The 22185-nt window shown below is 40.8% G+C and overlaps 1 protein-coding gene across 6 annotated transcripts in view; it reads left to right on the plus strand.

Moving 5' to 3' along the window:
- The window catches only part of EXOC2 (exocyst complex component 2), a 194979-nt gene that overhangs the window by 57655 nt on the left and 115139 nt on the right, over window positions 1-22185 (plus strand). For all 6 annotated transcript variants that reach the window (XM_026456816.2, XM_026456820.2, XM_026456821.2 and 3 more), the window contains 4 exons: window positions 981-1157; window positions 4099-4225; window positions 14659-14772; window positions 16280-16404. In XM_026456816.2, the coding sequence (XP_026312601.1) occupies window positions 981-1157; window positions 4099-4225; window positions 14659-14772; window positions 16280-16404 (543 nt within the window). The remainder of the gene's footprint in view (window positions 1-980; window positions 1158-4098; window positions 4226-14658; window positions 14773-16279; window positions 16405-22185) is intronic.

A 22185-nucleotide genomic window follows, 5' to 3' on the forward strand; every position in this document is an offset into this window, starting at 1 on the left:
TGGTACCCGCCCAGGGTGTAAGTTGGAAGGCTGGCTGGCCCTGTGGTTCCGTGCTGGTACCCCCCCGAGGTGTAAGTTGGAAGACTGACTGGCCCCTGTGGTGCCGTGCTGGTACCCGCCCCGGGGTGTAAGCTGGAAGGCTGGCTGGCCCTGTGGTGCCGTGCTGGTACCCGCCCCGGGGTGTGTGCCTTATTCACTCTGTCTTTCGGTGCCTCTCGGTTTGCTTATTACCTAAATTTTATTTCATGTGGTATGAGGGAGGTGACATCATGAGTTGACCTTTTGGGAGTGGAGGCTCTGTAAGAGCAGAATGTAGTGTAGTGACAGTTTCGTTAGGAAAACACCAGGGCGGGAGGAACTAGCATGCTGGCAGCTGATACACCAACGTAACAGTGAGATAGTAATCCAGTAATGCCGGAGCACACTTCACTAGATTACCATACTCTTGGTTATGCTTAAATGAAAAACCTACTTGAGTTCATTCTGTAATACTGTGTGTAAGTGAACGCTAGAAAAAGTATGTGAAGTTTTTTCAGGAAGATGGGTGAATATAGAATGTTTTTAGAAAATGATACATAAATTTATTAATATACTTTAAAATTCTACGTTAGTAACTGAGACTTCAAATAATAGCAATAGTTTCCCTTTTATTACTTCTGAAAGCATTTTAAGATTCTCGTAATCTAAGTAATCTGGAATGCCTAGAACATAGTTACTGTGATTGTTCATTTTCTAATTCTACTAATGTTTGAAGAAACTTAAATGTAGCCTAAAATAAGTCTTAAATATTAGAGGAAAAAACAGATAAGAGGAAAAATCAATAGAAATAACAGTATACCCAAATAATATTGGGTATATTCAATAATAAATGTAATTATTGAATAAGAAAATTATTGCTAGATTTAAAAAATGTAATCTACATGATTAAGTCTTATTGTTCTTGTCTTTGGATTTTTTAATGCACATGTGTTTATTTTCAGGCTTGACAATTTGTGGTCATAATTGCCTCCTGACGGCAGAATGGATGTCTGCAAGTAAAATAGTATGTCGAGTGGGACAAGCCAAAAATGACAAAGGAGACATTATTGTCACCACTAAGTCAGGTGGCAGAGGAACCTCAACAGTCTCTTTCAAGCTTCTGAAACCTGAGAAAATAGGTAAAGTCTCTCATGGGTTTATTCTAAAGAAGAAAGTAAACATGAGTTTGTCTTTTAAGATGTAAAACTGGTGGATTTGTGTAAAACTTACCTACTTGCATATCTCAACTTAGTTTTAGTTTATGTTTATTTTGACAGGAGTGGAATGTTGGTTAATATTTGTGTTACTTTCGGGAAGGCAGTGTGCTGAAATAACAGTCAGTGAAGCCTAAGGATGACGATCGTATGAGAACTGCTTTTCTAAGTTCTTCAAATCTGTTCTTTCATTCGATATACCGGTTTTGGTTCCTTGATCTTGAATATAATGACATTGCTTTAAAACTCTTAAACAAGGTTTGAGGTGGAAAATCCTGATTTGGCCAAATTAATAATAATATATCGAAACAACATTCCCTTTTCCTTCATTTTATCCATCCTTCAAGGCCCAGATGATACATTTCCTGGCTTGGCTGCTTCTAACCCCACGTGAGTTTTACTCACTCTTCTTTGAACCACATAGCACTTGACGTTTTCCTTCTTTATGCACTGACCACTTGCTGCCTTCTGTTAGCAGTGTTAGGAACTTGGTCTGAGAAGTCATGCTCTTCGAATTCTAACCTGGGCTGTCTTACCATGACTAAGTTTGTAACTTTAATGCCTTGTTTCTCCATGAGTGAAAGTGGAATAATACTGGCTGCCTCATAGGATTAGGTGAGTTAGAACACAAATGTCAAGTGCTTAGCCTAGTCCCTTACCCAACAAATTAATAATTTCTAATCATCTTTCTTGTAGCTATTTCTGTGCATGTCTCTTTCCCTTTTTAGAATAAGAGTAATGTCAGATTCATCTTTGTGGTCCTGTAATGTCTTGCACATGGTCAGCATTTGATAAATATTTGTATAATGTAGGAATATCTGAGGCATAATTAAACCCAGCTAGTACTTCTCTTTATGAAGAAAATAAATAATTTTGCAAATTGTTATTTTTCTTTAAATCTTAGAGCATAGAGGCTTTCTGCAGCATTGTTCTCCACAAATTCCTAGATTATTTTTATAAATAAAAATTCAAGGAATTTCAGGGAAAATTCAGAGTGGACTTTATGTATGTACATATACGTGCATGTGTACATATATACATATATAACATTTCCATTTTTGTTTACTTTCTTTAGTGTCTTCAAAAACTAACCTGGGAAACTAAAGCAGGAACTTGTTATACAGTTTTCTAGAAGAACTTAAAGATTTTGATAAAAATCTAGTATCTTATAATCTACATAGCAGATAAAGAAAACTTAGGTAAAAGTGGTAATTTTATTATTCTAGAACACTCAGCTCAGGACCTGGCACATAGTAGGCTTAGTAAAGGTTTCTTTTTTTGTTTTTTTTTTTTCTGTTTTGTGACAGAGTCTTGCTCTGTTGCCCAGGCTGGAGTGCATTGACAGGATCTTGATCTCGGTTCACTGCAACCTCCACCTCCCAGGTTCAAGTGATTCTCCTGCCTCAGCCTCTGTAGTAGCTGGGATTACAGGTGTACGCCATCACGCCCAGCTAATTTTTGCATTTTTGGTAGAGACAGAGTTTCACCGTGTTGGTCAGGCTGGTCTTGAATTCATGACCTTGTGATTTGCCCACCTCGGCCTGCCAAAGTGCTGGGATTACAGGTGTGAGCCACTGCGCCTGGCCAGTAAAGCTTTCTTGAACTGAACTCAAGAGTGCCTGGACTCGAGCAGAACCTTTGACAGAGCCCCTGTTGCATGCTGGCAGAACCGCGAGTGCTGAGAGAATGAGTGGGTTCATAGCCTTGCCGCTACAGGTTGCCTGGTATTCAGACAGCCTTCTCCCATGAAGCTTTCTGACCCTCGCCTGGGGAGGCGGGCACGCTTTGTCTGTGCTCCCTGACACTTGGCTCTTTTTCTCTTGCAGCCCAGGGCCCTGGAGGCCTAGCGGGTAAGACCTGTACTAGGTTGAATGATAAGGAGTTCAGTCCTGTAAAGGAAGATGCAGTTTTTAGAGCTTATGTTGTCTTGTTCACAGGGTCCACGCCCAGTTTTCCCTGAGTAACCTGGTCATTTCCATTATACAAGCCATGCGTTCCTTGAAAGGTGTTTGATATTTTATTGAATTTGCCAAATTGATTTCAGCCTAAATGGAAAAAAAAGACCTGCTGTTTCTACCATCTAGGACATTTCCAGCACTGGTAACAGTAAAAAGAATGAGAAATAGCAAGTAGCATATTATTTTTGCATAACCATTCTTGAAAACATGCCAGTGTTTGTAGAGGATAAGAAAATAAAAGATGTTTCTTGAGAGCTTTCAAGAACCATTTAAAAAACATTTGGTTTTCATTTGTAGTGAAATGTCCTTAGGTAGCTTATGGAACCCAGAAGCAGAAACTCACAGTATTAAATATGAAATCATATATGCATAATGGTTTTTTGGCATTTGTCATGAACCAGAAGCTTTCCACTGAGCGAACATTGAACTCAAATGTTTTGTGCTTGGGTGTCTCCTAGACGTTTTCCAAGAGTTTACATGATTTCAGAATATTCTCTTGAATAAACAGATATTATAGGTCATATTTCATCTTACTAACTTTCTGAATTTTTGTACAGATTTAATTAGCTACATTTAACAATGTTTAATTGTAGTGTTTATTATTTGTAAAATACGTTTGTTATTGCAAAACTTTTTCTAAGCAGCTTAATTTGTCTTCTCTGTTGAGTAATGTACAATGAAACCATAAGCCAAGAGGTGTTATTTTTGCCTTTTTATAGATTTTTTAGTGCTTATAATTAAACTAGTAGTCATTTTTTAAAAATTTAGCTGTTATGTCCTCAAATCTCTTAAAAATTATCCAACAGGCATTTTGTATTAGGTCTTTAAAAAGTAAGGCAATAGGCCAGACTTAGAAGGTGCCTGGGGTAGCCTTCATTTTATTAAGCATATGCTCCTCATTTCTGTAGGCATTTTGGATCAGTCTGCTGTGTGGGTTGATGAAATGAATTATTATGATATGCGTACTGACAGGAACAAAGGAATTCCACCCTTGTCCTTACGTCCTGCTAACCCGCTTGGCATTGAGATTGAAAAGTGAGTACCATCTTGCTTTCAGTCTTCTTTATTTTTCAGTTCCCGAAAAGTTTTATATACTTACAGGAAAGGGACTCAAACTCCAGAAACATCCCAGGAAGCACAATTGAAGACAGCTCAGTTGTTTGGAGATGGGTATTATTTATGAGGTCTGTTTAGCTTTGCTGCATGTAAACTTTGCAATTAGTTAAAACTTATGGCTAAAACTACTTTTACGTCTTTAGTGTTTTGATTTTGCATTTTGTGAAAAAGAAAAGTCTTTAGTATGTTATCTAGAGATAGTTGAGTTTAAATAGGTAGATGGCACCTGAAGTCAAAATAGAATACATAATCTACTGTTTTCTTGATTTTTCTAGAAGTATTTTAGAATAGCCAGGTCTAATCTGGTCTTGAATTTTGTCTATAATGTCTACCTCTCATTCTTGCTTAATCCAGACTTATTTAACTTTAATCATCAGAATTCTGCCAGGTAAATGATATCTTTCAAGATTCCTTAAAACTGAATCTAGAGTTTTTTTTCCAAATTCCTAGTACAGTGTTTTAGTAACTTTTCTAAGTAGTGCCTTTGTACTTAAACAGTTCACCTGACATATTAATCGCGGCTGATTTATCTTCTGGCCTTAGTGATTCTGCTTATGGAATTGTGTACTGAGTATTGCTCTGTAAACTCTCACCAAAAGTGACAGATTAGCACTGTTAATACTTTAACCATGGTTTTAGTTTAGGGTTTTCTAGGAATGGGGAAAATTCTCCAATCTCTCTCTCTGTGGTTGAAGATCATTAGTAATTCAGATAGCACACTTCATTTCCACCTGCTGTTCTCCAGTCGTCTCTCTCTATGGTTGGAGATCGTTAGTAATTCAGAAAGCACGCTTCATTTCCACCGGCTGGGGTTTGCCCCTGGCTGAGGGGAGGCAGCGTGCTTGTTTTGGGAAAGTTGAAAGAGTTGAGAAAGTCTGGGGCTTAGCAGCTTTGGGTGAACTTGGACTGTTCTAGGTAACATCTTTGAAATATTTTGGCAGTGTGGGCCATTCTAGAGCTGATTAAGGATTCCATGCCTCCAAAATTAAGAGTTTAAAGTTTGAGAAGGTTTAGAAAAGAATGGTAACAGTTGGGTGTTTATTTGTGTGTAGTTTTAAGCACGAATAGACTTGCAGTTGATAGTAAGCCCCTTTATGGGCTGCTTCAGGGCTCTGGAAAGCCAGTCTCTTTCCAACCTGCCTCAGAAGTGTGGAGCAGGAGGCCCTCTGAGCTCTTCTTTATAATCAAGCGCCAGTTTTATACATGGGCAAAAGAAATATGGAGATATACAAAATATATTTGGTATGAGACTTGGACAAAATTATCAAAGTTAGGATTCATTCGGGTGTTTACTATCATAAACATGATTTCTTCCACTGTTGTTTTGGTGTATGCCCCCCACCCCTGTTCTCTCTGCCTCCTCACACCTTCTCAGCCTTTGACTATCTTTATTATTCCTGTTGCAGCTACCCACAAAGTGATTTGGCCTGAACTGCCTCTAACAGCAGTGTTCTTAATAAGTTTCAGGTTAATTATTTGATAACATTGGTAATGGCAGTGAAGAATAATGACACTGAAAGTACTTAGCTTTCTTAAAATTTTCTTTTCTTCTCTGAGAGGTCGCTGGGTTTTGTGTGGGGCAAAACTCTCTCAATTTGAACTTGGGCTCTGCCAGTTACTAGCAATATGACATTGAGTAAGTTACTTAGCTTCCTTTTGCCTCAGTTTCCTCAGGTGTACAATGCAGTACCTGTTCCTTAGGGTCAATGTGAGGAATCAGGGAGTGAGGAGGTAAACAACTTCTGAAGAGCATAGCAAGTGCCTGAGAAGTGTCCGTCCTTACAGGATTCTTTGCTCTTCTTGGATTCATTGTTCTGCCACACAGGAAAAGTTTTTTTAATGATTTAGGATTCCAGGGTACTAAAGTGTTTTAAAATTTTAAAATAACATGTACGTTTATTCAATAAGTACTTCAGTGGGAATAAAATTAACAGATTTCGTCTGCTACTGTACAGATGGTTACTTAAGTTTCAGAAATATTTGCTCAGCCGTGGGATAAAGTAAAGTATTAAAGGATAATTTTTGAAAAAGGGAAAATCATGATTCTTACACAAATATAAAATGAATAGATGTCAGAGCTTTTATTTAACTCATAATTAAGGAAAGAACCAATAAGATTTAATGTTAAATCCAGCCCAAAGGAAAATCCACAGGGGAGACATACGCAATGAGAAATGCCTAAAGATGCAAGACCATCACTCCGTCTCGGAGGGCCGGTGGTGTCCTCACCTGACGTGCATTTCTGTGGACAGGAATCCCTGGCATCGCCATCAGCCCTCCACAAGCCAGCTCTGTCTTTCTAACAGAGACTCAGAATAGCCAATGAACAGAAGGCGCAGATCCTGTAGCATCAGGGAACATGGGGAGGGACCTGTAAGCCGTGAACAGACATCCAGTCATCCTTCTGTCCATCTGAAAGTGTTTGGCAAAGGACTTTGAAAAGAAAGAGAGGCTAGATACAGAGAGTCCAGGAAGCAAGAAAATGAAAGATGAAAGTAAGAATAGGTGTAGAAACAAAGAGAATAAAATGCTTTTGACCAGAAAAATGCTTTTCCAGGTTCCTTTTTTTCTTTTTAGATACTGTCAAGACAGTTGTGTTTATCTTACTGAATTCTTTGACTTCCGTTAGAGAAATCTTATTTTAGAGAAAGATAAAAGGAAGGAAAGGCAGATTGTAAAATATTAACGTGGGTTTTATTTTGCTGATTTCCTTACTATTTTTCAGATGAAGGCTTTAGTCTTTGTAGAGGATGGGATTGTACTCAGGTCAGGATCCATACTGTCTTTTAGTTCTGTTTATTAATGTCATTTGCAGTTTTTAAAAAAATAATTAAAAACCTAGAGAGCACCTACTTTTTGAAAATGTCAATGTTGAAGGAATAATAGGGTTTTAGTATTATTTGTTTGTGGAAACATATTTAAAAAGGTTTGAGGCTGGGCGTGGGCGTGGTGGCCCACGCCTGTAATCCCAGCACTTTGGGAGGCCAGGGCAGGTGCATCACTTGAGGTCAGGAGTTCTAGACCAGCCCGGCCAACGTGGTGAAACCCCGTCTCTACTAAAAACACAAAATCAGCTGAGCGTGGTGGCGGGCGCCTGTAATCTCAGCTACTTGGGAAGCTGAGGCACGAGAATCGCTTGAACTCAGGAGGTGGAAGTTGCAGTGAGCCGAGATCGGGTCACTGCACTCCAATGTGGGTGACAGAGTCTGTCTCAAAAAAAAAAAAAAAAAAAAAGGGTGTGAAGAATTGTGAGTGCTGGCCATTAAATGCTCCCCTGTGGTTCCAGTGAGTTACCAGATTGCGGTGGGGAGGCGGCCTTCAGGAGATAAGTCCGTTTGTGGTGATAAAGCCTCGACAGCTGACGGTCTAGTGTGCAAACTGGGAACCTGAGGGGCCCTGCAGTGTGGTGGCCAGTTCAGCTGAATGTGGCAAAGCCAGTGAGAGTAACAGTACAGTTGCCTTGTGGCTCTTTGGGGTGAGTCAGAGTTTAATAAATATTTTACCGGTGGACCCAGCATGCATACTTTTTTCTTTCAGCCTGCAAGTTTAACAACTTGGCATTTATTGGCTGTCTTTGGCTGTTAAGACCCTTCATATTCCTAAATTTGTAATTGATGTTTTTGTACACAGGGTGTCATGATACTTATAAAAATGCTACTAATTGCTCAGAAAAAATAACCACTTTGAATTGAGACTAGGATTTGCTTGTAAAAGGTCTGTATTTCTGATTTACAATGGCAATTGTCACAAATATATGTGGTCCTTGCATGACTTCAGTTGTAATGATGACAAACTATTTAAACCAAAAGGGAAGGTAAAAACAGGTTCACGTTAAGTAAAAACCTTTGCTAGGCTTTGTTTCTTGAAATCAATACTCAGTTGCCTAATGAGGCTATTTATGGGTGACGTGTAGGAGACAGTCTGTATATGGGAGCAGGGACAGAAAACAGGAGCTTTGTGCTGTTTTTGTATGATCTCCAACTGTTTTTGTGAATTATTACCTGGGAATGGCTGTCTAGAATAGTCAGTTGTTGCACCACTAGTATCTGTTTTATTTCTACATGGGTTTTATGGGCAATACAAACCTGATTTTCTTCTGATCGGCTTGGCTTTCAAACAGAAAAGACCAATTTCAATTTTCCCACCAAATTTAGAAGACTACATTTTAAAACAGGAAAACTGACAGCAAATTAATTCTTAATATGAGTGCAGAAGAAAAGAGTCTTAGGTGACTTTACCTTTAGAACTTGTGTAAAAATAGGTGGGCAGTGAGAGTGCCTGCAAGTCCAGAAACTGGGTCAGACAAAAAAAAAAAAGAATGGAAACAAACTTATATTACTTAATACAACAGAGTGTAAACTATATTGCTAAAAATTTAAAGCTACAAAAAATATGTGTAGCATGCACACAGAGAACTAGCAATGCCCACTTTCATTGTTGGCCTCCCACCTCCATCTTCCATCCACCAAATCAAGAAAGTGTGTTCTCTTTGATGCAAACACAGAATAAGACAACTGCAGCCAGGCCTCACTGTGGGGGCAGCTAGGCCGTGGGGGCGGCTAGGGCGGCCTCAGGGCCTCGCCGTGGGGGCGGCTAGGGCGGCCTCAGAAGGAGCCCCGTTGACTTGCATTCTGCATGGGCCATTGCTGCAGACGGTCCTCATACTGGAAAGCGAGTGCTGAGGTGTGAAGAACGTGCCTGTTTGTGTCTCTTCGCTCAGACCACAGGCCTGGGTCTTCCCCTGGCTTGGGGCTAGCTGTGTTTTAGAAGATTTAAATCTGACCTTACACTGCCATCTAATGGAAACCGTATCTGTTCAGGGTGGCAGGAATTGTCAGTGACTGAAGCTGTGTGTTTTGATTCCTTGGTGAAAACATTTTGTGAGTTTACACGTAGGGTCTATGTCACTTTGAGTCTCTAACTCTGTGCTAGTGGATTTAAAATGCAGGCTTGGTTTGAATTACTCAGAATATATTTTGCTTTTTCTGATGTGTTTGAGCCAGCACTTCACTTGGAAATTGAGAGTCCAAAATCCAGTTATTCTGAACAAACATATGAGTTTTTACTCCGTGCTTCATTAGTTCTGTTGACATCTACTTCTTCCTTTCCTATTGCTGTTATTAAGGGCATTAGCAGTTCTCTCCATTTGAAAGCAGCTCCCCTTTCACAGTCTCCTGCATTGTCGTCGGTACGAATTTGTAGTTAGGATTTATTTCCTGTCTGAGACCCTCTGGTTCTCTCTGACGATAGAAGTACCCGGTTCAAATCTCGACTGTGTACATGTAACCTCTCAGAGGCCATTTCCTCATCTGGAATGTGGAAATATTTAACTCAGTCATTGTCATGAGAATCAAATAATACTTACGAAATTAGTCTGTAAGATATAAATAAGTATAAATAATAAAAATAATAGCACATAACATTGTTGAGCATTTATCATGTGTCAGAAACTGCTACGGCTTCCACAAGCATTATCTACTCTGATCTTCAAAACGTTCCTGAGAGGAATGTATTGTGATCCATTAATAATGGAATAACTTCTCGAGATTATTCCGGCGGATTGAGCAAACATTGAGATTGAACCCAGAGCCTGTGCCCTCAGCCACTGCTTATAACTGCTGCCTCCCTTTGGGAATACTGAGATGAGCTGCCTGTACTTCTGCAGCTGTGTTACCCATGGAGCTTCGTGGACTCTGGCATTGGTATTCATTTTTTGTTTTTTCCAAGTCGTCTATTTCACATTTTTGAGGTGTTTGCGTAAAAGATCAGTATATTTAGGCATGTATTTTTCAATAGAATATTGAATTAGAATGCCTTCACCTGCAAGTAAGAGAAAATGAAAACACATGATTTAAACAAAAATGCAATCTACTTTTTCATAATATACAATATTCACTGATGGTAGACTCCAAAGGTTGGTTGAGTCGGTAACTCAGTCATGTCACGAAGATGTGAGGAGCCTGAGTTTGCTGGCTGTTCTGTTGCCCTTAGCATAAAACACATTTCCTTAGCAATTCCTGTGGTTGAAGCTGGACATAATGATGTTCTCAGGCAGAAAGATGCTATTTCTTCTTGGTTTCCCTTCTTGAAAGTATGGAGACCTTTCCCAGATGTGCTCCAACAGACTGTTCCTCAGGCATCACTGTTGAAAAACAAGGTTACCCAGTCAGCAGGGGAAATATGACAAGTGTGGCTGGCTTATGGTGGTTCATCTCCCCCCAGTTAAGGGGCAGGTGGGGGGCTGTGTTCCAGCAGAGAGGGTCCAGGGTGAATGGTGGGTCATAGCCAACGGTGTCCACTGTAAACGGGCTCTGTGTGTCCGGGCAAGGTTCATCCTGGCCTTAATTGTGTGATTCGGGGAAGATGATTTGACATCTCTGTGTTAGAATTTCACCATCTTGAACATAATGTCTGTCTTGTTCTTCTAAGTCTGATTTCTGCTGTGAGTCTCAGTACATGTCTTCCAATGAAGATCAGCGAAAGCATTTTCATGTCTTCAGTAAGAACTCAGAATAATCAGCTCCGTCTTAGGGGAAGTGGTATTGTCACCAAGAGACATAGTGCTTTTCAAATTCTACCTGGCCCGCTTTAGGGGCCTTAAGGACCGACGCGTGCGGGGAGTGGCTGGCGGGTGGACAGGGCTCGAGGCTCAGCGTCCGGCTCCGGGATCTTGGGCCTCCCTGCTCGCTCCAGTGCGGAAGCCGAGTCTCAGGCTCTGCCTCCCGTGTCCTCCCAGCAGCCTGTGGTGCACGGGATGTTCATGGCTGAAGACCTGGGAGCGCAGGGCCAGTGGGGACCTCGCCAGACCCACGGCTTTCTCGCCAGGGGCCCCACTGCTAGGGACTGACTAGACCCATCCCTGCTCCTTCTGAGGATGAGGGAGGTAGGGACTCCTGGGGGTGGGAGAGTTTCTTAAAATCTTAACCCTCTCCGGAGCCCTCCGCTAGACATCAGGCCTTTATATTATGATATAGCTGAGAGCAGTTTAGATTTGTAAAAATAACAATTGAGTAATGCATTGTAAGTGAGATGTTACCAGAGTTTAAGTATCAGGGGAATTTTAAAGACGGAGTACTGAATGGAAAGCTCTGAGCTGCTGGTTCATGTTGTGCAGCACCGTCAGTACCACCAGTGTGAGCGTTGTAACTGTTGAGGACAGAGCCCTTTTCTATGTGTGCTGTGTGCATTCTGTTTTTTTAAAAAAGTTTTATTTTGGCTAAACACGTGGAGTATGATTTAGCTGCCAGACCCATGGGGGCTCTGTGTTCTTAACTGTTTCTCCGGGGCATGCAGCTGCTGTATTTTTGAGTTTTGTGTCTGCATTTTATACTTTTCCTGCCCTACTTGCTACCATTGTGTCACAGATCCTTTCTTCACATCGTCAGCTCTTAACACTAGCAACCTCCGTTCATTCCCTGTTTGCTTTTGGGCAGAGAAACACCAAGGCAGGGTGAAGTGCCACAGGCGTGGGAGAGGGGCACAGAAGCTGTCTGACGTCTCAGCCTTCTTTCGTTTCCTTCTTCTCAGCTGTGTCCTTATGTTACTTGGAATTGATTCCTGCTAGATGAGGATTTCTTGTACTTAAATTATGTGTGAAGACTGTTGTTAGTAGGAATTTAGTTGATATCAGTAGTGCATTTTGATTCTGTTCAGACCATTTAACTCTCTGACCAAGTGAAGCATGAGACACCACATTGGATGGCCGTGTGTAGAAGGAAGGTTGACGAAAACATGATCTGCAGCCACCATGACTTCGCCTGCCCACGATGACACGCCCTACTGATTGGTCATGTCATTCTTTCTAGCCGAGTCGAGACAAAGCCTGTGATCCCTCACGCAGTATTCCAGGCAGATGCTGCTTGCCGGTTAGAGCAGGACTGCAGAAGGAGGCACTTCTGGGTCACTTAGCTGGGCGGGGTTCAGCATGTCACAGCTTAGCCTAAGCCTCCACTCAGTCGCTATATTCCCCCAAAGCTCTAACTTGGAGGCATGGGGCACAAATAAATAAAGTGAGAAAAACTTCCAAAGGTGAAAGGATTTTCTTACTAAGTAAAGTATGAGAACCAGCATGAAGAATCCAAACCAAAATAAACTTCTAAAAACTCAAAATTCTCCACCTCCCTCCCAGAGACTGCTGACTGGTGAAAACGACCAGCAAGCTAATGAATGCCACACGCATGTATCAGGAGGATTCAGGCTGTAAATCTTTTAACTTGTGAAGCTGGTGAGAAAAGATGCAAGATCCACTCAGTCTAAGTGGAAGTGGTGCCACCTCCTAAAATCTCTGTCTTCTTTTCTGTTATCATAAGTCTAAGCAAGGCATCCCCCACCCAATCAAAAAAGGAGCATAGCGAAGCAGGGCAGTGTTCCAGAAGGTGAACGGACTGTCCTGTCCTGGCTGAGATGCTCGCGCAGTAGGCATTTGACTTTAGAGTGAGGGGCGTCTCGCGGTGCAGGGTTGATAGAGGAACTCCTTGAGATCTGGTTTTGCAGCTCACATCCCCTGTTCTTCTAGGGACCACAGAGGGAGAGGATGTGTAGAGAGGCAAGGAGGATTTGTGCAGAGGTACCTGTGGGGAGCGCCGGGCTAGGCCGTGAAGTGGGAGGATGCAGAGTGTGTGACCGTCTTCACTGAGGCCCGGTGAGTGGGACCTCCAGGCGACAGTGTTCCCTGCAGCTGTGAGACACAGAGCCGCATGGACAGTGGAGGTGGCTGCATTTTAGGGGTGTTCTCCATGCCCCGGTGAGCAAGCCAGTTGCTGGAGAGAGTGGGCTCCAGGCCATTGGAAGTTGTGCCTGTGGGCACTGGTCACCTGAGCATGGAGAGGCTCCAGCAAGGAGTGTCTGTGGTAAGACTGAGAGACCACGGGAGGCTGCGGAGTGGCAGGAGGAAGCAGATGCATCCATGAGTCCTGGCTGGAGGGGTCCTCCAGAGCCCTTTAGGGAACCTGTGAAAATGCCCACAAGACTCAAGTGGGTTTGAATACCTGGCAGGCAGAGAGCACAGGCCACCTATGGCAGTACCAGGCACAGGCCCCAAAGGACATTCCATTCTTGCTTCTTTATCCGTCCCACCCTTAACCTGTGCGACAGAGCTGCCATGTTTCCCCCAAACCAGCAAGCAGCCTGTTAACTATTGACCTTGGCCAGGAAGAGGGAAGAAAAACATGTTACCTTTGGGTGAAGTTGGAGTGTTGACCACGGGCTAAGCTGCCTCATTTCTGCATTGAGGCTGTGTTTGTGATGATGAGACAGCAGGACTCTCCCAGAGAAGAGGAAGTACCACAGTCACCGGACTAATTTCTGAATTGAGGCTGTGACCGGACCTACCCACGTTAAAAATTCTTTTGGGGCCGGAGTCATCTCCCCACTGCATAAGGGTTAAAGAGATACTGCCCTATCAAATAATGTGTGTCTGGTTTATACCTTATGAGTTGGGCCTGTCCAGTGTTTCGGTGTAGGGGACGGCGAGTCAGATGAGCAAAGTAGCCGTGTAGTCCCTTTGAGGCTGCGGAAGCGTCAGGTTTCAGGCCCCGAGTGGCAGAAATGAGCCCTGAGAGACAAGCAGGTTCGGTTCCTGGACATGCTTGGATTTCATCCTGCAAATGGGCGGTGGGGGCAGCAAAGGCTGCCAGCTTGTGGGCCTCAGTGGGCACATGTGGCATCCCAGCTTGGAACCTGACCTGTAGCAGATAATTGATGAGTGTTCGAATGAATATATAAATGATTTGATCCAGAAGTCAGTCTTAAGCATGTAGGCAAGATGAGGGAGCAGCAGGTTATGTAGATACCCTGTTGTTACCACAAGCTTTTCTTCAAGTCGTGCTAGACATGGATGCAAATGTGGCTGCTTTGTGATTAGATGTGGTTTTATTAGTGCTTTGATGGTTTCTTAGGCAGTACATTTTAAAACAACTTTCATATAGGTTTTAACAAAAATCATTTTAACAAAGTGATTTAATATTTTAAAATTTCACTGTATTCAAATTTTGATTTTTATACATTGAGTGGGGATTGATGTCATATTTCAATAGGTTTAATAAAACCATCAACTCAGCCTGACGTCTTAATCCTCTTTAAACCTTATATTCTTTTATTGATGTAATTTCTGTATTTCAACTAGTTTCCTATCTTTTCTATATATAATCAAAGTTTACGTGTTAGAAAAATCAGCCATGATGTGGGAAATGTATTTTGTACATATATACAAACATATTCTGGGTAATGTATGATTAATATGTATTGTTGTAATGGTTTGTATTCATATGTGTTACACTGGATACTCAGTGATACCTGTTGCATTTTTGTCATAATAACCACTGAAATATATTTTAAACCTTTTTTCCCCTCAGAAGTAAATTTTCCCAGAAGGACTTAGAAATGCTGTTCCATGGAATGAGTGCCGATTTTACAAGTGAGAATTTTTCAGCTGCCTGGTATCTTATAGAGAATCACTCAAACACCAGGTTAGTGGATATGGGACTGTCAGCTATAAAGGGTTTCACTCAGGTGCTAAAAATGGAATTACACGGTAACTTGAGTTTTAGGTCTGGCTCTGCCTACAGTTACATAGTTTTAGGTCTATGAGCTCTTTGACTTCGGGTTTGCCCGTGAACATCTCAGCGTGTCTGTTTCCTTATTTGTACAATGAGATGATTCTTTAGAGGCCTCTCATTTCCCACTGTCATTTTATGTTCAATATGTTTCATTATCGGTGCAGGTTATTAAAAATTTATGGAGCCTTAGCTGGGGACTTAAACTGACACGTGTGAGTGTGATCTCTCCCTACTCAGTAACATACAGATTTTAAGTTCTGGTGTAGAACGTGGAACGTGCTGCCGTTTCTGACCACAGGGCAAAGGAAGATGAGTTGGTTTATCATCATGTAAGGGCCTGCCTTAAAATTAGCAAAAAAGGAGAGAAAGTCATATATCAAATTTGAAGATTCCCTTTTGTCTTCTAATTACATTTTACTCTCTACAAGAGTAGGTTTGTAGCTTATTTGCAAGATTGATTTAAAATAATTATATTCCACAAAAACGTTTGGATAAATCAGTGGTTTATTGCTTAAAACTTAAATTATTGATAAATCAGTGTGCTAAAATATACCTTAATATAAATGTTTCATTCACTTATTAGGATGAAAAGCATTACTAGAAAACATGAAGAAAAGTTGGCGTTTTAATACGTAGGGTAAATTTAACCTGATTGCTTTTTAAAGCAAATGTCCAAGGTGAATTTTTTCATTGTAGAAGATGATTCTAATTTTATATTACAGATGTAAAATTTCTATTATTATAAGTCAGAATTGAGCTCCGTTTCTTGTGTAGGTCTATCAAGAATACGTTTAAAGTTTTATAGCCAGATTTTCTTAGCTCAAATGGACATACAACTTCAGAAATACAGAGGCCTGCCTTCACTTTTCTCTGCTTTAGATACTGAGATAAGATACTGTTGTCTTCACGTTGTGAATTGACCCACAGGATTTACATAATTTTATTATTAAGGACAGAGGACTGGGTATTGATGAGTAGAACATTATGCTCAGTGTTCCACAGTGCTTCAATGAACGTACAAAGCAGTTACACTTTTGAAATATTGTCTATCACTGGATGATCTGTGTCTTCTTATCTGGTACAGGATGTTCAAAACTCTTTATCTGGTAAGTTGTATATATTATATAGAGGTTAGGAAAACATTACACTTTTACTTCTGAGGGGTCTAATGTATTTGGAATTACCGTTGAGGGCCCCAACACTCGTATAGCTGTTGTAATTTAGGCATTCGTAATAAAAGGTTTAGGTCTACGTAACAATTTGAAAGCTTTTTGTTTTCATCTGGCTTCATGTGATGTTAATCTGTATGCTACTTAGCATCGGTTTTAGCATATGAAGTGTTTTCCACTGAAGGAATTCTTTTTTCTTTTTTGCATGTTAGGAGTGTCAAACGTTTGGTTTCTTTATTTCCTTTCAGTTTTGAGCAGCTCAAAATGGCAGTCGCCAACCTCAAGAGACAGGCTAACAAGAAGAGCGAGGGCAGCCTGGCCTATGTGAAAGGCGGTCTCAGTACATTCTTTGAGGCACAGGATGCCCTCTCAGGTAAGGCGAAGGCGATCCGATCCTCAGAGCCATCTGCTGGCAGCTTCCGCCGTGGAAACTTGACACTGCCTGCAGGGTGTTTACAGGGTGTCACACGCGGTCTGGTTTTATCAAAGTAGAGATCTAAAATATGCTATAAATACTTGTTGCAGAGTAGGCTGGCATCTCTTTGAAGACTTGGTACTTTAAAAATTTATCTCTGAGGCTTTTGTTAACCCATCTTACATGTGTGAAATGGGAGACTACTTCAACTCTCTGTGATGGCCACGCTCCAGGGCTGATAAGAAATCAAATCCCAATGCATAAAATTTGAGGATTTAAAAAATCCTCTCACAACTGTCAATATCTTACAGATGTGACGAATTCTGTAAATGCCACCCACTGTGTGTTCACTTTGGAAAGGCTGATGACAGGATACCAGTCTCTTCAGTCCTTCTCGCCCAGGCCCCCACACATGCACGCAGGCAGCTCTCACTGTGCCATCGTCTGTATATGGGAGGGACGTTGTGTGGAGTACAGATGTCATAGCTTTAGACATATTAATGCAAGATGTTGGTAGGGGTTTTTTTTTTTTTTTAAATAAAATTGCCTTTAATTAATAAAAGTTTAATTGTTGCTATTTAATAAAAAGTAATCTATATTAATAAACGTTAACTCAGTTCTTTTTAATAGCTAAGATACTTAAAACTAAGTACCCGTATAGCTTAAGCATCCATCACTCTAACCGTACATTGAGGCCACATCTTCTTCAATTCGGGAAGGTAAATTTTAAAAAATTATTTTGTATTCCTAAAGTATAGACATTCTTTTATTGTTTTAAAAGTCCCCACCCCCAATCTCTACTAAAAATACAAAAAATTAGCCAGGCATAGTGGGTGCCTGTAGTCCTAGCTCCTCGGGAGGTTGAGGCCCGGAGAATTGCTTGCACGTGGGAGGCGGAGGTTGCAGTGAGCCAAGATCGCACCACTGCCCTCCAGCCTGGGTGACAGAGCGAGACTCCGTCTCTAAATAAATAAATAAATAAGCCCCCCCTTCCTGTGCCATATGTGCTTAATTGATCTCCAACACATTAAATGTGTATGTGATGCAGCTTCTTCCTTGCAGGAAGGGGTAACATGTGAATGTCTAGAGGGGAACAAAGAAGGTTGGTGCTCTTCCTTGATAAATACTTGTGCCTTATGTTTCTTGATGGTGTGCCATTCTTTATTTGTGCTTATTGCTGTTCTCTCTAAGTCACCAATAGTGAATTTTAGCATGTCAGGAAGAAAACCTGAGCATGTATGAACAGAGTTTGGTATTAATCAGATAAAGTGGTTATTCATATGCCCAGTAGCTGCACAAATGTTTCCCACAAATTACTGTAATTAAAATGATTTATCGGCCGGGCGCGGTGGCTCAAGCCTGTAATCCCAGCACTTTGGGAGGCCAAGACGGGCGGATCACAAGGTCAGCAGATCGAGACCATCCTGGCTAACCTGGTGAAACCCCGTCTCTACTAAAAAATACAAAAAACTAGCTGGGCGAGGTGGCGGGCACCTGTAGTCCCAGCTACTCAGGAGGCTGAGGCAGGAGAATGGCGTGAACCCGGGAGGCGGAGCTTGCTTGCAGTGAGCTGAGATCCGACCACTGGACCACTGCACTCCAGCCCGGACGACAGAGCGAGACTCCGTCTCAAAAAAAAAAAAAAAAAGTTTTATTTGGTACACTAGATTTATGTAGTCACATTTATTAGTCATTCACCCTAGAAGTTAGCAACTTTAAGTTTAATAAAGATAATGCTGACCAGCTACTAATGAACAAATGAACTTATAGCATATAGGAAGTGATTATAATAGTAAATTTGAAAACTTTAGACACATGTATTTAGCTTTTATGTTTTTTGAAATAAAGGAAATGCGTATTATAGAAAATACTAAATAGATAATTCGCAAGAATGTCTATTGTAGATATAATCACATTAACATTTTAATGTATTTCCTTTTATCTTCTTTTCTTAACCTATATGAGTATCTATTACAAAGTTGGGTTTATATTGTATATAGAATTGTGTGTGCTAGAAACCTTTTATTCTTTAGGTAAAACCTGTTGCACACCTCTAAGTGATTATGTTAATTTACTACAGGATTCATACCTTTTTTTTTTTTTTGAGAAGGAGTCTTGCTCTGTCGCCAGGCTTGAGTGCAGTGGCGCTACCTCGGCTCACTGCAACCTCTGCCTCCGAGGTTCAAGCGATTCCCCTGCCTCAACCTCTGGAGTAGCTGGGACTACAGGTGCGCACCACCACACCCGGCTGTTTTTTTGTATTTTAGTAGAGACAGAGTTTCACCATGTTGGACAGGATGGTTTTGATCTCTTGACTTCATGATCTGCCCGCCTCGGCCTCCCAAAGTGCTGGGATTACAGGTGACAGCCACTGCACCCAGCCTATTAGCTTTTTATAACTTGTTCTAACTGTAGTCTTAAATGAAATTGATCTGTAGTTTTGTAAAAGGCTTTTTGGTCAGGTTTGAGTGTTGCTGTTACATGGTAACGTGCGGATCTCTGTGTGTTGCTCTGCGTGCTGTCAGTGGGCCATGTAGACTAGGAGTTATGTGGTTCAAGTTTGACAGAGCTGATATGTAAAGTTGCTCAGGTAATTTGGTTTTACTTTTCTATTATGAATGTTTTCGAACATGTGAAAAGCAGAGATGAAAGTATAATCAACTTCTGTGTACCTGTCACCTAGATTTAACAATTATCGCTCCTTTTTTATACTTACTTTTGAGGTTAGTTTGTTTGCATTTTGCGGATGTATTTTAAAGCAAACCTCAAGCAGCATGGTTTCCTCCTAAATACCTGAGTGTCAGTCTCCCAAGTGAGCATAAGGACATTTATGTGCATAATCACAATGTTATTATCATAGTTAACCAAATTAGCAATAATTTTTAAATATCATCTCATTCCCAGTTCAGATTTCTCAAATTATCCTCAAACTTGTTTTTTTATAGTTGATATATCCAAATCAAGATTCAAATAAAATTCAGGCATTTCACTTAATTTTTAAATCTCTTAATCCTCTTTTAAACTAAAACCATCCCCTCACCTTTCTTTCTTCAGGGTCCACTATCTGATATAATATCAATGCCTGATTAATTATATTATTTAAATCTAGCTTCTTTATGTTAAACATGACAGACAAATCTCCGTCTTTAATTTTGATTCTGTCAGCTTTTCTTTGTGTGTAAAGCATGTATTTGCTTCGTAACTTCTGGTTCTTAGATTCTCTTGATGAGAATGTATTTATTTATAAGCAGTCCCCAGGATTACCCTTGGTTTGGTGTTTTGCTAGATGGACTCACAGAACTCAGAGAAAGCTGTTGTACTATGTTATGGTTCATTACCGGGAAATTACAGATTATAGTCAGCCAGGGATAGAGATTCATGGAGCAGATCTAGGCAATTTTCATCCATGGAACTTCCAGTAGTCTCCCAGTGGAACTGCAGGCAGCACTGACTTTCCTGGTAACAGTGCATGACAACACACATGGAGTACTTCCATCCAAGGAAGCTACCCAAACCTTGTTGTCCAGATCCAGAGTCTCTAGTAGGGCCCCATCACATGGACATGGTCAAGGCTGACTTCAGTCTTCTCCCTCAGATCAGGCTGATATTGGGTGACCCTAAGTCCTCACCGTCAATTCCACTGTTAGATTATCTAGTGTGGCCGATGGTCCACAGGCAAACAAAGACACTCCTATCAGTCAGAACATTTCAAGAGTTTAGAGTTTGCCTCCCAGGACCTAAGGGCAAAGGCCAGACCTTTTGGGGGGCAAGTTTAAATTATTTGATGCACAATAACGTAATGTTAGCATTTTATACCTTTCCTTTTGTATGCGTTTGCTTGATATATTATTTGTAATATTCTTTGTAACATTTTAGAGATTTTTGTTTTGACGTGTGTCTTGTGTTGCTACATATGGCAGGATTTTGATTTTTTAAATACTATTCTGAGAGCCTTTGCTTTTAAATAGAAGAATGGAAGCCATTTACATTTATCATAATTGAAATTTTTGTCCTGATATCTTTTTCTTTTGTCTTGTTACCTTTTGTGCTTCCTTTTTTCTTCTTGGCAATGTAGACCATATTATTTGCAGATTTGAGAGAAATGTTTTAAGATTTTATTACAGGTTGTCTCGACATCTGTTACATGTGACAACAGTTAGCATGTCTTTACCTTTCCCTTTTTTTTTGCCTCAATTTAATTTGAAATTATGGACCCAGCTTATTTTACCTTTTCCATTTCAGTATTCTGGTTTTAGATTTATTTTTTGTCTCTTACATTTAATTTTATATTTACCACAGTTAAACAGTAAATATGTATATATTATGTGTGTGTACATATCTATGTGTGTGTGTCTGTGTGAATATATATGTGTGTGTCTGTGTGAATGTATATGTATATCTATACACACACATATATACAGTACACATACGTGTAAACTTAATTGGCTTTGATGTTTATTGCCTATATTTTATATTTCATCTTTCCTATCCTTTGAAATTTTTTGTCTTGAACAATGTGTTACATCTTTTATGCTACACCTTTTGAATTCTGGTGTGTCTGGAAGTACCTCTTGCCCGTATGCATGGACACACTTGACTGTAAGAGAATTATTTTCTGAAGACATTGATCCAGTGACTTTTAGTGTTGCAGAGACAAAATCCTGAGCCAACATAATTCTTCATTACTTGTAAATTGTTTGTTTTTCTCCCTATCTAAATGTTTAAAAGATGTATTTGTTTAGCCTTGGATTTTTTTAGAAACGAGAAAACACCTTTGCAGGATATACTGGAATACAGGTTCTGTCTTCATTCATTTTAGCCAACACTTGATAAGCCTTCCGAATCTAGAGACTCCCATCTTCAATTCTCAGAGCTTTTCTTGTTTTTACGTTAGATAGAATTCATGGTTTTCCTCTGAATGGTCTTGGATTAACACGTCGCTCTCTTGCTTCTGCCCCCGCATGCTGCCCAGCAGACTTTGTTTCTCAGCGGCTGCCCAGCTGACCAGCAGTGGATGCCTCCTCCCGATTTCCTTCTGTTTTCCTGCCATTCTGGAATGTGGGGAAATTGTTCTCTAAATGGTTATCAAAGGAAAGGAGCTGTGTGGTTAAGAAAAATGGGGGAACAGGACTGTAGTCCTGAAGATAGTTATGGAAACATTGGAAGATGTTTCTGGTCTGTACCATCCTTGTGTTCCAGAGTTGGGCATAGGGCACAGGTACGAATCAGAGCTTTTCTCTGCAATTTTTTTTTTTTTTTTTTTACATCATCTGCATGCTTCAGTTCCATCCAGTGAACTATTTCATACTCAGTCCAAGTCTGCTTTTTTTTCAGTCCGCCCAACCCTGTATACCGTTAGTAGCCTTTACTCATCCTTAAGTTTTTATGCCACTGTCAGTTTTGTTTCTTCCTGTGGGTGCCCGCAGGTGTTTTAATTAGAACTTGAGAAGAAGTGTGTCTGGCCTAGCACCTGCCAGTAGCAACCTTGGTATCTTTAGTACAGTTTTTTTCTTTATTCTGCAAAAATGTTTCTAGCACCAGACTTCATTTTGCCATGGCCTTCCCTCTGTCATTCCCTTCTGTTCCCTTGAAGTGGGAGTGACCTGTGGGTCATTAGCAGATGCTGCTCACACTGGCCCTCCTGGGTGGTGGTGGTTCGTGGAGCTGTTGGTAGGTGAAAGGCCCTCCTGGTTGGTGAGGTTCGTAGAGCTATTGGTAGGTGAAAGGCCCTCCTGGGTG

The sequence above is a fragment of the Piliocolobus tephrosceles genome, chromosome 5 (genome assembly GCF_002776525.5).
Source record: "Piliocolobus tephrosceles isolate RC106 chromosome 5, ASM277652v3, whole genome shotgun sequence".
NCBI classification, from domain to species: domain Eukaryota; kingdom Metazoa; phylum Chordata; class Mammalia; order Primates; family Cercopithecidae; genus Piliocolobus; species Piliocolobus tephrosceles.